The sequence below is a fragment of the Manacus vitellinus genome, unplaced genomic scaffold, assembly GCF_001715985.3.
Source record: "Manacus vitellinus isolate BGI_N305 unplaced genomic scaffold, ASM171598v3 scaffold_3_pilon, whole genome shotgun sequence".
NCBI lineage: Eukaryota > Metazoa > Chordata > Aves > Passeriformes > Pipridae > Manacus > Manacus vitellinus.
The window spans coordinates 782,931-798,199 of NW_021940535.1; the positions used below are offsets into that span (position 1 = coordinate 782,931).

Consider the following 15,269-nt stretch of genomic DNA (forward strand, 5'->3'; position numbering starts at 1 on the left):
GCAGCTTTCATGGAAACAATCACATGGGTAACACAAGAAAATGGAAACCACCTCCTCCAGTTGCCTTCCTGCAATCAGGCAGTGGATGGGGTGAATGCTCACTGACATCTCCAATTCACAGGGAGCTTGTGGGTTGCCAATTACAGTTGGAGGGCTCAAGCCTCCCCATCACCATGAATTGCAGAGCTCTTGAATGAGAGCAAACCAGCAGCCTTTCCTGACCAAGCGGCTTCTGTGGGGGGGGGGGTCATGCACCACAAATGACAACTGAACTCACTCACTTTCACCGGGGTAATATTTTCTTATACAAAATTGATACCATATGAATTTGTCAGGCTTTATACTTTACCAGGGCACAAAACAGTCATTTCTCCCAGTAGCGCATAACCGAAAGGGTAATTCAGAACCATTCAGTGATCTGCTTAATGATTTAAAAGTAGTTTATAGCTATTACAGTTGCATGAAACTACCTCTTTTCTCTGAATAAATAAAATTCTTATGAGGAAACAATAACAAGAAGGGGACTTGTGGTGCTGGCCATGGAAGAGAGTCTGTAGAACCCAATGAAAAACAAGACCCTAGACCAAATATCACCATTGGACCAAAAGGCGCATGTCAGAGGTGTGAAAAGCAAGCACATGTGGAATGGATGCATAGACTGTAAGAGTACCAAAGCCCAGGGATTCCTTTGTTCAGGGTCCCTTCCCAGAGACAGACAGCTTGAGCTATTATCATGTTGCTGCATGATAATAAAAAGTTTCAAGCTTTTCAATTTTGGCACCCTTTCTAGCTCACTGAATAAGATCACAACAGCCAAATCTGCGTTCCTAGTGATAGAGCTTAGTATCTTACAAGGAAGGGATTTTAAAGCCTTTCCATTAGACAATTATGCATTTTGACTTTACTAAAACTGCTTTTTCATGGCTAATAGTACATTTCACTTGCTGCTTTCTATATCCTAGCAGGTCAAAAACATGTGAAAGAATATATAAATTTATAAGACACAACTTGTTTCAACTTACATTCTTTTCTTCTCATCAAAGTTATTAATGTCAGTTCCCTTATAGTCAATCCTGTCAAATAAACAGCTGTGTATCTGCTAATAGGATGAAAATTACCAAGTTATAACAAGTTTAATCAGTTGTATTTTTAACTTATTTTGTCATCTATGGAAGTTTTAAGTGATGTAATACGTGTGCCAACAGAAGGAAGTAACAAATTTACTTTACTCTTACATTAGATTCCCTTAGACTTACCACTAACTTTCACATTTCAGCCTAAAATTTAACACCAGACCTAGGTCTTCTCCCAGGTCCATTTCCCCCTCTGTTGGGAGAATTGAGATTATGAGCGAACAATTTCTATTGCACTTCTGTGAGCCTTGCCTTGGCATAATTGGGTGTGGACAGTAAAAAGCAACTAAGTAGCTAACTTGCCTTCAGCCTTGAGGCTAGAACAAAGGAGGCTTTTTGCCAAGGTCAAGGAGGAGTTTTTGGCAGGTGAACAAGTTTTCTCATCTCCTATGGACACCTGTTGTGATCCAATTAGCACCGTACAACAAAGTATGTTTTCCTTATGTATCCAATGCTATGTGAAGAAGAATCACACGTCTGAGTGTCATAAGCAGTATATAAGGTGTCTTTCTTCTAATAAAGCCGACATTTTGCCAATCATACTGATCTATGAGCAGTCTGTCCGTGCCCCTCCATCAACACCCCTCCCCCCCAAACAATATGAAGCTTTGCATGATTCTCTCCCTTTTCATTATGTTTTGTTATAACAGGCAGGCTATCACCCAGTCCTAGCCTTATAGCATTAAGCAATTTCAGATATTATCGAGTAAAATATATTCAAGGCCAATTCATAAATGGAGATTAAAAATAACTAGAACAACAAGATGGAAATAAACCAACTTGTGTAAAAGACATGCAAAAGCCATTCATTATTACGTATTTTTCAGTTTTGCACAGGGAAGATATATGTTCACAAATAATTTCAAGAACGACTTTATTTACAAGAAACTACTTGTGCTACATATGAGAAATCATCAACAACAACACATGCAACTTAGGCAGAAAAAGTGGCAGACTAGAAGATCCTCTGCTGAAATTTTCTTGAAACACTGAAGTTGCTACATTATGTTCTTGGTGGAACTTTCAGAGAAATCTCTCTCCTGCCGTAACACTGAGCTTTTGCTCAAGAATCAATCCGTTAATTAATTATGTTCTATGCAGCCTTTACAACATGCCCTTCTGAAGACTGCTCTTTTAAAGCTGTGTAATTCACATGCAGCAATACCAATGTTAACACTGGATGAAAACAAACAGCACATTACACCGACCCAGTCAGAGGATACCAACAAGATGCAAGTAACCCTCAAAATCAAATTGCACATATTCCTAAAATTTGACTACTTCCCTGCTTTGAGGATGGCTTTCATAAGTATGCTTTTGTCAAAGATGACCATTTTTTCCAAGCAAAAGTAACCACTGAAAGCAATCACAGTGATCACTTTGTAACACAAACATTTGATGGGAGAAAATTGTAAAATCACAACACACTGAAGTGCAGAAGTACAACCTATTTTGCCTCACGTATCTAATCCATAAGGACATCTTGTATAAAGGCAGGAAACAAGCTTAAGGATATGACATCAGGTCAAAGATATTGTGGGCAAGAGGGAAATAATTCGAACTCCCTATTTCAAATCTCCAGAAAACAGCTAGTGTAGGACAGTACATAATACTAAACATTCCCTAAAGTAACTGGGACTCCAGGAGAGGTCACAGAGCTCTGTAAGGGGAATTGATGAATAAAAATATGCAACAAACTGCAAGTCTATAAACAAGGATTTAACTTTTGATCACCAGCACAACCATACCAACTGTAACTACCCCACCGCATATGTAAGGGCTGGTATGTGGGGGTGAAGTAACACGACAGAGTATGCACCTTTCCTCAATTGTTTCTGGACATCAGGAGCTCAAGATTAATTCAGTTCCACATTTGACATTATGTAGTGAGTATCAAGAGAAAGGGAAAAAAAGGTATTTTCTGCCAAAAAAGCTCTATGCCTGCAAGTTATTATTCCCACATTTCTTCAAACATATTGACAGGTACTTTTGGTATGAATTAGGGCACTGGATTAGCATCACTTTTGCCACCCAAACCAAACACAGCACCTGTAAGAGTCTCCCAGGAGACTCTGTTCTGATTACAAGAAGGTTATAGATTTGGAACATACTCAGAAGCCACAGTCAGCAAAATTAATTATTTTCTCTTTAGCCTAGAGAGTTTTCTATTGGAAGTTGCTTCCAATGTTTCCTGATGAAATGCCCTGCTCATTCCTTCCTAAGGGTAGCAAAAGGAAACGGTAATAATTTTAGGCGCTTCCCAGTTTGGGTGGGATAAGCCGACTGTGTTCATGTGTGTGTATTCAAGATTACCACACAGACTGATATTCCTCCATGCGCTCTAAATAGGAAAACCACTAAGACAAACAAGCTGTTCTCTATTGCAATTTTCTGCAGCAATACTCAAGCATTAAGCGTATTCCCCTTAAATCTAAATTTGTCCCAAAGAAGTACTAATACACTTTTAAATCAAATTTTTGCCACCATGTGTTTAGTTTCTATCACTCTCTACAAATAATATGTTAGAAAGTTTCAAAAACAGTAGTGTTGCCTTCTCTTCTGCTTCTTTCCACCTGAGAAAACAAACTGTTTGGTTAACCAGCAGGGTCACTGAAAGCAAAAATATTCTTATACACCATTATCTGCCTTTTGAAATTATTTTTCCTAGCACAAAGTACAACACCTCTTTTATCTCTATTTGGACATTCACTTCCCAAAAGTGATATCACTGGGAAATGCAATTACTTCTTTCAGACAAATGGACTGCCTTTCAAAGCTGTGGACTCTGATATTAAAGAATCATTGGAAGGCTTGAGTTGGAAGGAACCTTAAAGACCATCCAATTCTGACCACCCATCCCCCACAGGCAGGTACACCTTACACTGGACCAGGTTGCTTAAAACCCCATCCAACCCGGTCTTGAACATTGCCAGGGATGGGGCATCCACAACTCTGGGCAACCTGTTCCAGTGCCTTACCCCCCTGTGAGTAAAGATCTTCTTCCTAACCTCTAATCTAAACCTATTGTCTTTTAGTTTAAAACAGTTCCCCCTCGCTGTATCACTATCTGCCTGTGTAAAAAGTCACTCCCCTCTTTTTTATAAGCCCCTTCAAGTACTGGAAGGCTGCTGTAAGGTGTCCCCAGAGCCTTCTATTCTCCAGGTTGAACAGCCCCAGCTCTCTCAGCCTGTCTTCATAGGAGAGGTCTTCCAGCCCTCTGAGAACCTCCTCCCTAAAAGTTTTGTGCTCTGTCCAGGGTTAAATCTGCCCCTCCTGAGTCTCCAAAAGGTTTTAATCCGCAAATGAAATCTCTTCTTGAGAAACTACAGGATCAGACAGATATACATCAGTGGGCAGACAGCACAGCCAGACATATGTCTGTGACTGAATATATAAGAGCAGCAGTTAAGTGTTATGCTTCATTAAGAGTTTACATGCAGTAAAAGTAATTCTCAGCTCTGTCAAAACTTAAGAAATATGCATTTTTGAGAGAATCTACTTGAAAAATGAATTAGATTTCTTTGCCATTACAGATTATATCACCGGGACAAGTTTATCAAGGGGCTCAAGATTAAAGATTTGCATCCCTTTAGGCTTTAGCAGGGAACACTACAGTTTAAAAAAGGCAGGCAAAGCAGAATGAGCCCCTGTGCTGTAAGTCTATTGACTGAGCCTCATTTAAAATGCTACTAATTTCACTTAGGGAACATAAAATCTCTGCTTGGATTCATAAATGTGATTAACTAGGCACTTTGTCTGATGGTTGCTCCACCACAGCAATAAAATTTCTGCCTGGGCCATGAACAACATATTTGGCCTTTTTTATACAGTCAAAGAGCAACAGTGAACGTCAATGAAATCAGTTATCTTGCTAAAACTTGAAATGGGATGTTTGTGGGGTTTTTTGTTTCATTGTTTTTATAATGGAGAAGCTCTGCATAGAGCAAAAAACACTCAAAGACGCTCTCCAACCAGATGGGTTGGAGTTAGTCACTCACCCAATTACATCATCTAAAAGTGTGAGAAAAGGAAATAAAAATTATTTCTTTAAAAACCTAGGAAGATGGGCAGAGGAGAACTTCTGGACAAAACCTCTACCTCAGCTCACAGCTGAAAACCACCCAGTGGCCTCAGGACGTAAGAGTCTTTGGGCTATCACACACCTCTCTAGCTACACTGCCCAGTAAAGAGCTCCCATACAGTTAATAGCACAATATCTGATATAACTTGCACTATCAGCCCTTAGAGATCTCACAGCACTTAATACTTGCAGCAGGGGTCCCCTCTTGAAAGGAGGTATATTTGGCAGCTTCATTTTGGTCACATTTTGCAGGTTAGTTTTGAACTTGATTATAAGTTCACCCCTGAAAGACAATCTTACTTGTTCTTGGTGAACCTTGCAAAAACCTTGGAAAACCTTGGAAAAGCCAAAGACAACTCCATAGTCATTAACAGTATTTAAATATTGATACAGTTAATGCTCAGCTCAAAGATGTTACTGACTACTAATATCCTTTCTGGTATGACTAAATCCCTGTACTTAAGAGGCAATGAAAAGAATTATGCAGCTAACCATTGTTCTTTCCTTGCCCGTATGAGCTACACAGGAAAAAATGCAGATCTCTTCTCCCTGGCTTATTTTTCAAGGTCAGACATCAGTTCTACTCAGTGCCAGACAGAATGTATCCAAAAGGAGATGGTTGATCACTTTACAGAATAAGGAAGCAAAAAATACTACTTATTTAATTTTATTTGTATTTATGTATTAAAACACATTTATTTTTCTCTGCTGAAGGGTAGGCAGCCTGTGCTACCAGATTACGAGCAGACTTTGTGCAGTTTTGGAAAACAGAACTGTTCTGGAAAGAATGTGTCTTGTAAATAAACCCCTTCCTGTGCTTCATGATTACCCCACCTATCCCACAACCCTTTAAGGTGGCACACATGCTATGACTGCATCTGGCTGGGGCTGACAGTTTCTCCAGTTGGCCCCACAAAAGGGTAGAAAAAAGTCCTGCAAAACAAGAAAAAACAAAAAAGCCCAAAGATATCACCTCTGCTCTTGGCACTGAATCACACTGCAGTCATCATTTCTGATAAAACTACACAGCAGCTTTCATGTTGCAGTGATGACAAACTTCCTGCTACAGGCTGGAAGAGGTCAGCATTCCCTTTCTCTGCCAAGCGGTCCAAACCCTGTTGCTGCTGGGAAAGCAGTCTCTGCTTCAAGTGTTACCTGTAACACCACCAGCCAAACTTATACATAGAGGTGTTAATTCACAAGCAGACAACTCTCAGAAGGAAGTGTATCTTGCAAAAATGATCAAGGTGATACCATCTCTACATGAGACATGACTGAGGCCAAATCCTTTGCTACCCAGACTCTAGAAAAAAGCCAGATTACTATGAATTACAAATAAAAGCTTTTAATACATGCATCCCTCTCAGATGAAATCAAACAGCTACAGAGGGATAAACAAACATGACCACAGTGACTAAAATTGGCGAGCATGAGAGATGAAGTTTGTGTGAGATCAGCAACCCAGAGTATCTTCAGTGATGCATGGCAAAGACCAAAAATGTGCTTATAAAAACACAAATTGGCTACAGAACTCAACAATGAACAAAGCACAGCTGTGCAATTTCAGTTGAAAAGGTAGTATTTTATTCCAAATCTGCCTGCACAAACACAGCACGTGCTACTCACCTACATCCTTTGTGAAAAGCCACTCCTCTGTTACTTCTCAGCCCCATCGTTCCCATGAGCTGGATCCATTAAGAGTTAACACAATGAGTACATAAAACCGCTTAAAATAACCACAGAGTCACCAAGATAAAGACCTCTGGATAATATAAATGGTCTGGTTTAATCACGAGCCAGGACTGCTGATGGTGTTTGCAGCTATTACAACATTCACTCTGCACACAGACAGCAGTGTGCGGTAGCAACAGGCAGCCCAGCTAGCTGGTTCACAGTGGGGTAAGAAACCAGACAACGCTTCTTTAATAAATGTAGCAATTCTACAAGGGGCTTTCACCATCATCACCATTATACCTTTGTGATAAAACAAGGAAGATGTTTTGACCCTGCATAAATCTGCCAGCACAATGTGCTTTGCCATCTGTACCAAATTCTCTTGTCCTATCCACGGATAAATCTATCCTAAATATTAGGGGAGCCCACTAAGCAGAAAACAACCAGGGCAGTTAGTGGAAAAGGGAAACAATGTTTCCTCAGAGTTACTGCCTTGATCACAGAACCTCTTAAGCACACAGCACAAGTCTTCTGAACACCATCAAACAAGTGCGGTTCCCAAGAGAAAACTCTGCATTTCAGTTGCATGCCCAGACATTAAGGAGACACATGTAAAGACTCAAAATCCATTTGTTTTCTTAATCTTCTCTGATTCTATGTCCTTCTGCAACTTCCGCTTCTTTTCCTCTTATACCACGTTCCATTTTCTCACGTTTTTGTTTGCCATTCCTTATACCAAAAAAACAAATCCCTTTACCAAAAAAAAAAAAAAAGCTAATCAGATTTAACTTTGCTTCCTTTTACTCCAGCAAAATTGACAGACACCTTTTAGTAGTTTCATCACAATCGAAGGAGGGTAGTGTCAGCACCATCGTCCCGGACAGCTGGAAGAGGAACAGTCAAGCAGTGAAGCACCTCCTGAGCGACAGCAGGGATCAGCCATGCATTGACACAAGAAAGCCTTTTCTCAACTAGCAGCCATTTTCTACTGAATGTATTAAAAAAAATGCAGCTTTTGAAAATGACACCTGAGTGTCTGTGAGTAATGGTACAACTATCTATGTATACTAAAGAATTGAAGTTTCTTAGCTAGAAATTATCAAACAGGTTCCAGTGTTGGTAGGTAAGCAAAACAAAAAAGTGCAAAAGAATCATAAAACTATATAACTTTTTTACATCTCTATATCCACTACAAAACCAAATGCAACATATTTTGAAGTCTCAAAAGAAAAACATATTTCCTTGTGAACTACCATAATTCTAGCAACTTGAGTTCTAATTTGGTAGCCTGCCTTGTACAAGATCAAGCTCTGAGCTACATGTATCCTACAAATCTTCTGAGATCCACTTAGTCACACAGATATGAGGAAATACAGACTTTAATAGTCAAATTCAGTAGCAGCGATAAGAACAGTAACTCCTGTCCTGAAAGGGAACCACAAATAGGAAATGACTCATGCTCAAAACATCGACACTTATCAATTGCAAAACAATCAAATTAGTATTCCTGTCAGCTTATCTGAAGACTGCAACCCTTTTAGTGTTCAGTTTCACTGAGGTCTCTCAAGATCAAATCTATCAAAAATCACAGAAAGCTTGCAGAAGTCTATTTTTTTCAATGACTTTTCTCAGTCCTTCTGTTTTGTGCCTCCACCATACTGGAACACATTGGTGAGACAATGTCATCAAGCAAGGCCTGGCACAGGCTTGCATTTATCTAACATAATGCACAGAGCTCTGCTAGGTTCCATTTGGACTGGACACCCTGTGTACCTAGAAGGGTTTGTAAAGTTAGCACGTGAAGTCACACACAAGTCCATGATCTATCCTTGATTGCAGGCAGTGCAGAACCAACATCCTTATACCACATAAACCCATTTGTGAGCAGTGACACAAATAAACAATAATAAAGAGAACAGATCACGGATGCAACTGCAAACAAGTCAATTTGCCATGGAAGGGAATTCATCAGGCATACAGTAAATAAAAGGGAAAAGGAAAGCCAAAGTGAAATACTTTGTATATTTTAAGCCCACATCTTTTATCACCCATTCCATCACAAATCTATGCAATCAAGGAGAATGCCGGTTGGAGTTTGTGAAGGGTTTTTTTTATTTTGTTTTTCAGGGGTTTTGTTTTACTAGTTGCTACTTAAGGATAGAAGTGAAAGATCATGACACCATTTCCACTCCTGCAGAGTGTGTAGGGCTCTCTTTGATGCTTCTGATGTCATGTAGTCTTGTGGATCATATCAACTTTCCAATGAAAGCACAGGGATTATCTTTCTTCATTACTTTGCATTCTCTCTCACAAGAACAAACATTTCCTGCTATTCTTTCAACAGTGAAAAATAGCTGCTTGTATCACATGGAAAGCCAGTAGCCTTGTTTGTTAAACAGTTGTTTTGCTTTAAGTTGTTGGTATTTTTAAACACGTTTAAATGTTTCTCTTTCCTATAAAAATCCAATTTCCCAGGAATTTTCCAGAAAAATAGTTTTTACCTTTGCATTCCCATAATCAGTTAAAAATGTTACAATTATTTAAAGAGTTTCTTGGGCATATGTAGCTTTCTAATGAATTCTGTGTAGTATCCAAAAACTACAAGAAGAGCTAGCGTGAAAGAAGTCATTATTGGGTTATAGGATTAAGATAGGAAGGCATATGGCTCCTTTTCATACAAACTCAATACACTGAAGTCTAACCAGATGTGCTCATTGGAGAAAGACCAGAATCAGTAAACTCAGAGACATACTTTCTAAGTAATGGTCATCTCTTAGGTCTACATTTTCTTCAACAAGCTTTTCCACAGCAGAAAGCAAAGGCTGTTCAGAAACAAAAAGCCATGGAAGACACCTAATCTCTTCCCTGAGATCCACAAAACAGGACAGCATTTCCTCCTTGGTCCCTTTATTTATTTTATTTTCTCTCAACAGCCATGCACAAAATGTTGATAAAGTCGAAGGATTAATTTTATCTCCTGTTCTCACAGTTTTTAGGTACAAAGAGGCTTCCTGGAAAACTTTATGCATTTAGGAAATCTGGGCATGCTGTATTCTCAAAACAAGACAGTGTCAAGTGATATCCATCTGATTTAAGTCACACTCATCTACGGGTATAAGCCCTTCAGTAAGGAGGGTATGTAATGAATGGTGATACAGATTAGTATTTGTAAGACATACGTCGTTTAAAAGATAAATGTCCTTCCTACATAATTTTAAAGTCCATTCTATAGATTTTTAGTATGGAAGAAAACTGTTGTGCTTACTTTGAAAACAAAATGTCACCTGGGTGACAGTTATTTAACAACAGCTGCCCAGTGAAGATAACTAACCTAGCAAGCCCTAGATGAAGAGTTTGTCACAGGAAAAACAGAACCTTTCTTTGTCTCAGCAGGTCTAGAAAGCACCTTCTGTATCCCTAGGACCATGACACAGGTGAAATTAAATTATCCCACTGCTGCTTTCAAGCCCAGATGAAATTCACAGGGCTCTACAAATCCAAGAGCCCAATTACTTCATTGCACACCCCATGTTATTCTGTCGTTCCTATGCACAGTGTGTCAGCAACTTCTTGTGCAGTCAGACCTTACACAAAACTAAACACTAAACCTGCTGCTCCTACCAAAACAAGACATTACCTCCTTGGGTATGACATATGTAAGAACAAAGCAAGGCAAAAGAAGAAAGAAACCCCCTCTGCCTGATCAAACATAAATAAAATACATTTTCCTGGCACGAGGTCTTGAAGGCCTGATACTACTCAGACTGACAAATGATGCCAAGCAAGAAGTTCTGAGCTTCCACCCAAAAAGTTTCATCCATCTGTCAGGAAACGAAACATCTGAGGCCAAGCAGCACCACTTGTAGTAAGGCCAACACAAGGACAGGAATGAACTCACCTTGACATATGCCAGGTAATGCTCGCACTTTTCCTGCATATATGACAGTTGTAACTTCTCTGTGATCTGCCCTGCTGTCTCTCCAGAAGTCACAAAGTAAACTCTGGGTTGATGGTTCTTTTCCTTCTTTGCCACATCAGCAGTCAAGTTATAATTCAAACCTGTTTTAAAAAGGAAGAAGAAAACAAAGGATGTCAGTGAACAATAGTTATTTTCTAGCCACCTATCAATAGACCCTGTTGCCTCCTAGTGTGCTTGAAGAAAGGTCAACCCCTGCAAGCCCTCAATCAATCACTAAGTTTCCCGTGGCTACATAAAACCAAATCCAATTACTAATGTACTCCCACATTTTGTGTTGCTATTATTCTCAGCCCATCCTTCCTGCAGGAAATGGTAAGAATCCATCTAGATATGCACATTTAACACAAAAAAAGAAAACCCAAAACACCCAAACCAAAAAAACCACAAAAAAACCCAGAAGATGCTTAAACTATGTTGCTAACAGAAAAAGCAAAACCACACAAACAACAGCAGCAGCTTCAAGTTTGTTTTTCTTCTAAAACAACACAAACTATGCAAATGTAAACTATGATGTGGCATTTCCTGACAATTGTATTCTATGATTTGCAGTCACAGCATTTATACCTTAACTAGAGCTCGATGCCTAGCACTCAGCAGTGCCCTCTTAGATGTTACACATCCCTGGCAGTTTATAGAAGACCTATCCCAAGACTTACGAGCTGTCTCTTTGTAAATCTTGTTTCCAACACAATCAGTTGCTATGTCACTGGATGTGTCTGTGTCCAGAAGAAAACTTATTTGCTACTTGAAGTACTGTGCTGATTTTGGCTGAGATAGAGTTAATTTTCTTCACCATAGCTAGTAAGGGGCTATGCTTTAGATCTGTGCCGAAAACAGTGTTGATAACACACGGATGTTTTAGTTACTGCTGAACAGTGCTTTGCACAGTGTCAAGGCCTTTTCTGCTTCTTACATTGCTTCACCAGTGAGTAGGCTTAGGGGATCACAAGAAGTTGGGAGGGGACACAGCTGGGACATACCAAAGGGATATTCCATACCATATGACATCATGTTCAATATACAGAGTAGGGGAAAGAAGGACAAAGGTGAGGACCTTTGGAGTGACCATGTTTGTCTTCCTAAGTAACCATTATGCTTTCCTGGAGATTGCTGTACCCCTGACTGCTCATGGGAAGATGTCAATGAATTCCCTTTTTTTCTTTGTTTGTGTGCACTGGCTTTTGCTCTACCTATTGCAGAATCACAGACTATGCTGAGCTGGAAGGAAACCACAAGGATCCAGCTCTTAGCCTTGCACAGGATCACCCCCAAGAGTCACACCATGTGCCTGAGAGCATTGTCCAAATGCTTCTTGAACTCTGTCAGGCTTGGTGCTGTGACCATTTCCCTGAGTAGCCTGTTCCAGTGCCCAATCACCCTCTGGGTAAAGAACCTTTTTCTAATATCCAACCTAAACCTCTCCTGACACAACTGCATGCCAGTCTCTCGGGTCCTGTCACTGGTCACCACTGAGAAGAGATCAGAGCCTGTTCCTCTTCCTCCCCTCATGAGGAAGTTGTAGACTGTTAAAGACTGTTGTAGATGATTACTTTGTCTTCATCTCAACCCACGAACTTTCTCACTTTTAGCCTTCTTGGCACAAAAGTCTCTGTGAACACTTATAAACTCACACAATTCAAATTCGCTTCACTTCATTTGCAGTGTGTTGCATTCTGACTAAAAGCTTAGGGCATAGCAACCAGACAAACCTTAAGTGGTATGAAAAGCCATAACTGGGGAATCAGCCTAACTACCATCACAGGGCTTCACCTGAACATTTTTTTGTTTGCTTTTGGTAGAATAACTTGCTTAGAAAGATAATGTCTTGAAAATATTTCAAACTCACAAGCTCATGACCAAAAACTCTCACTAAAGTGGTGTTTACGCAGTCCTACTAAAAAGCATCACCTTATCAGAAAGACAGGGTTTAGCTTGCTTAAAATCCCAAACTTTTTTTCTTTTCTTGAGGTGTCCCACACCCATCCCCAACTGTCTCCCTTTTTATTTCAAGATCTCATATGCATATACATGCAAGCAATGCCAAGATCTGCACCAATATCACAAAATTAAAGACAAGAAAACATGTTAGCAAACCCAGGCTTTGCTACACAGAGGCAAAAAGCCCTCTGGACAGATGCAGCCCTCTTCAAAGGAGGAGGGTAAAAGGAAGAAAGGACTGCAGAGCTTGCAGGGGTGCCTAGGGAGGCTTGTAAAGTCTCCAGTGATAGCGTTACATATTAGCGACATTGAACAATTCCTCACTGCAGGCATGGAAAGGGATCCCAATGTGAGGCCTGCACCAGGCCTCTGATTAAAGATCCCAGGCACTATCCAATCAGTACGGTTCCCTGCCTCCCCTTTATTATCACAACTTGTTTCTATGTTGTATTCAATGAAGTCATATCAGTGGAAAAACTGAAATATCATGAATACTTTTTTTCGCCCTCCCCAGCTTTGTTGCTTCCAAAAAGCAAACCCAAGTGAGGAGATAACTGGCCAAACTTATCACTGCTGGTGGTTTAAGTTCCTCCTGCTCACTCCAGTAGAAGAACAGGAGGCAAGTTTTTCGCAGCAAATTAACTCTCCCAGGTACTGCCTTCAAACATTTGTCCAGCAGCTTTAAGCAAGTTTTCTCACTTTTTTCTGGGGATCTACCCACCCAACTTCATACAATCAAAATAAAACTCTGGCATGGGTTTGATGACCTCAGAAGGGCTCAATTCTTCTAATGACTATTCCTTTTCCATAACTAAAGTTAAACGTCTAAAAGCTTCGATAACAGCTCCCTCTGAGAAATTTTTGGTCATACCTGCAAGAGTACCCTACCCCCACCCAGCAGACCAGGTGAATTACTCCAGCCAGTATGAGATGCACCAAGTAAATGGCAGCAGGCATTTTACAGTGGATTTTCATCCTAAATGGCATATATGTACTCACAATGCAAGAGTCATCCTTGATGGCTGATGGCAGCCCTGAAGCAGAAAGGAGTTAGAAGAAATTAAGATCAGGCCATGGTATCCCCCAAGCTAAAACGGAAATCACAGCTGACTGCACTAATGGAGGAGTTACACACTCTAAGCCACTCAGCACATCCCATCCTCACCCACTCAGATAATGACACACCACACAAACAGCAGGAGGCAAAATGCTCAGCAGGAACAAGCACATCTGTAAGTGCTTGTTAAACTACTAGCTATAGTACCAATTTGTGGGGGGCAGCATACGAAAAAATGAAGAAATGACTAAATAATAACAAAAAGCCATCAGAAGAGGAATGTGTTTCTTTGGTGCCTCTGCCAGTAATTTCAAGGAGAAAATAATTCATGAACTTAGCTTGCAAAGAAAACTCTTTCAGTATTAAAAAAAATACCCTAGAAAATGAGAATATATATAGGATATTCCCTCCATCCTCTTCCAAAATGATTTTTTTCCCCATTACTTCAAACCTTGTTTCAAATCCTCTCTCATAGTGTTGTCCCTGGCTCTAAGTTGGGAGCCATCCTCGCTGCTCCATACACTGAACACATTCCTGCAGCATGCCTGTTTCTGAGGCACTCTGAAGGTAACATTGACTTGCCTGCATCTGAATAGACTGGAAAAATAAGAGGCAGACAGAATAAAACTCCTGCACCAAACTACAGCTGCACACAGGTAAGAAGAGGAGAGTCCACTTCCAAAAAGTTTCGGATTAGGCATTTTACTTCAGTCCTAGAAACATGTTCAAATAGAGCGAAACTGTCAAACAATCCTACACTAAATTTTGCACCAGTCTTTCAGGCAACAGTATTAGGGATGTGAGGACTACCCTAGCAACGGATCAACACACAAGCGATGCACATCTAAAATGAAAAGTATATGAGAAAGTTTGAAGCAATTTCTAACGTATCTGCCTAACTCTAGTCAAATGACCAAAACCCTTCATTTTCATAGCCATTAAAATTCACCTGTTTCTCATATTGGCAGTATTATTATTGTTGTTATTATTGTAGAGGAAATTATCCAGACTGTGGGCCAAGTTTACTTCCATTTTCCTTCAGGGACGAATGCAAAAGCAGCCCCTGATGCACAGAGATGCAGCAGTCTCTTTTCTTGTCCTGGTCACCCAGAAGTGTATGGTTTGAAGAGGCTGAAAGCTTCTCATTCAAGCTAGGAAAGGCCTGTCTCTAATCCCAGCCTTTCCTGGCAATACAGAGACCTCACAGGAGACGAAGCAATGGTCCTTTAAGTGAAAGAGGAACAGCCTGAGTGAGATTCTGAGGTGACAGAGTGACAACTTAAAATACTGTATTTCTCATACCTCCAAGACATACTGGAGGTGGTCTCTGTCAGTGGACATACAACTAGACGCTCAGCTCTCCAGCAAGCACTGAGGCAATGGCTCTTTGTCCAGACAAAAACATTT

At 40.2% G+C, this 15,269-nt stretch overlaps 1 protein-coding gene across 1 annotated transcript in view; it reads right to left on the bottom strand.

The window, feature by feature from the left end:
- Positions 1-7,007: 7,007 nt before the first annotated feature.
- LOC108640252 (integrin alpha-9-like) overlaps positions 7,008-15,269 on the bottom strand; it is a 32,632-nt gene continuing 24,370 nt past the window's right edge. The window contains exons 11-12 of the mRNA XM_018075861.1: positions 10,787-10,947; positions 7,008-7,639 (exon numbers count right to left, since the gene is read on the bottom strand). Coding sequence (XP_017931350.1) covers positions 7,619-7,639; positions 10,787-10,947 — 182 coding nt within the window. The 3' untranslated portion in view covers positions 7,008-7,618. The remainder of the gene's footprint in view (positions 7,640-10,786; positions 10,948-15,269) is intronic.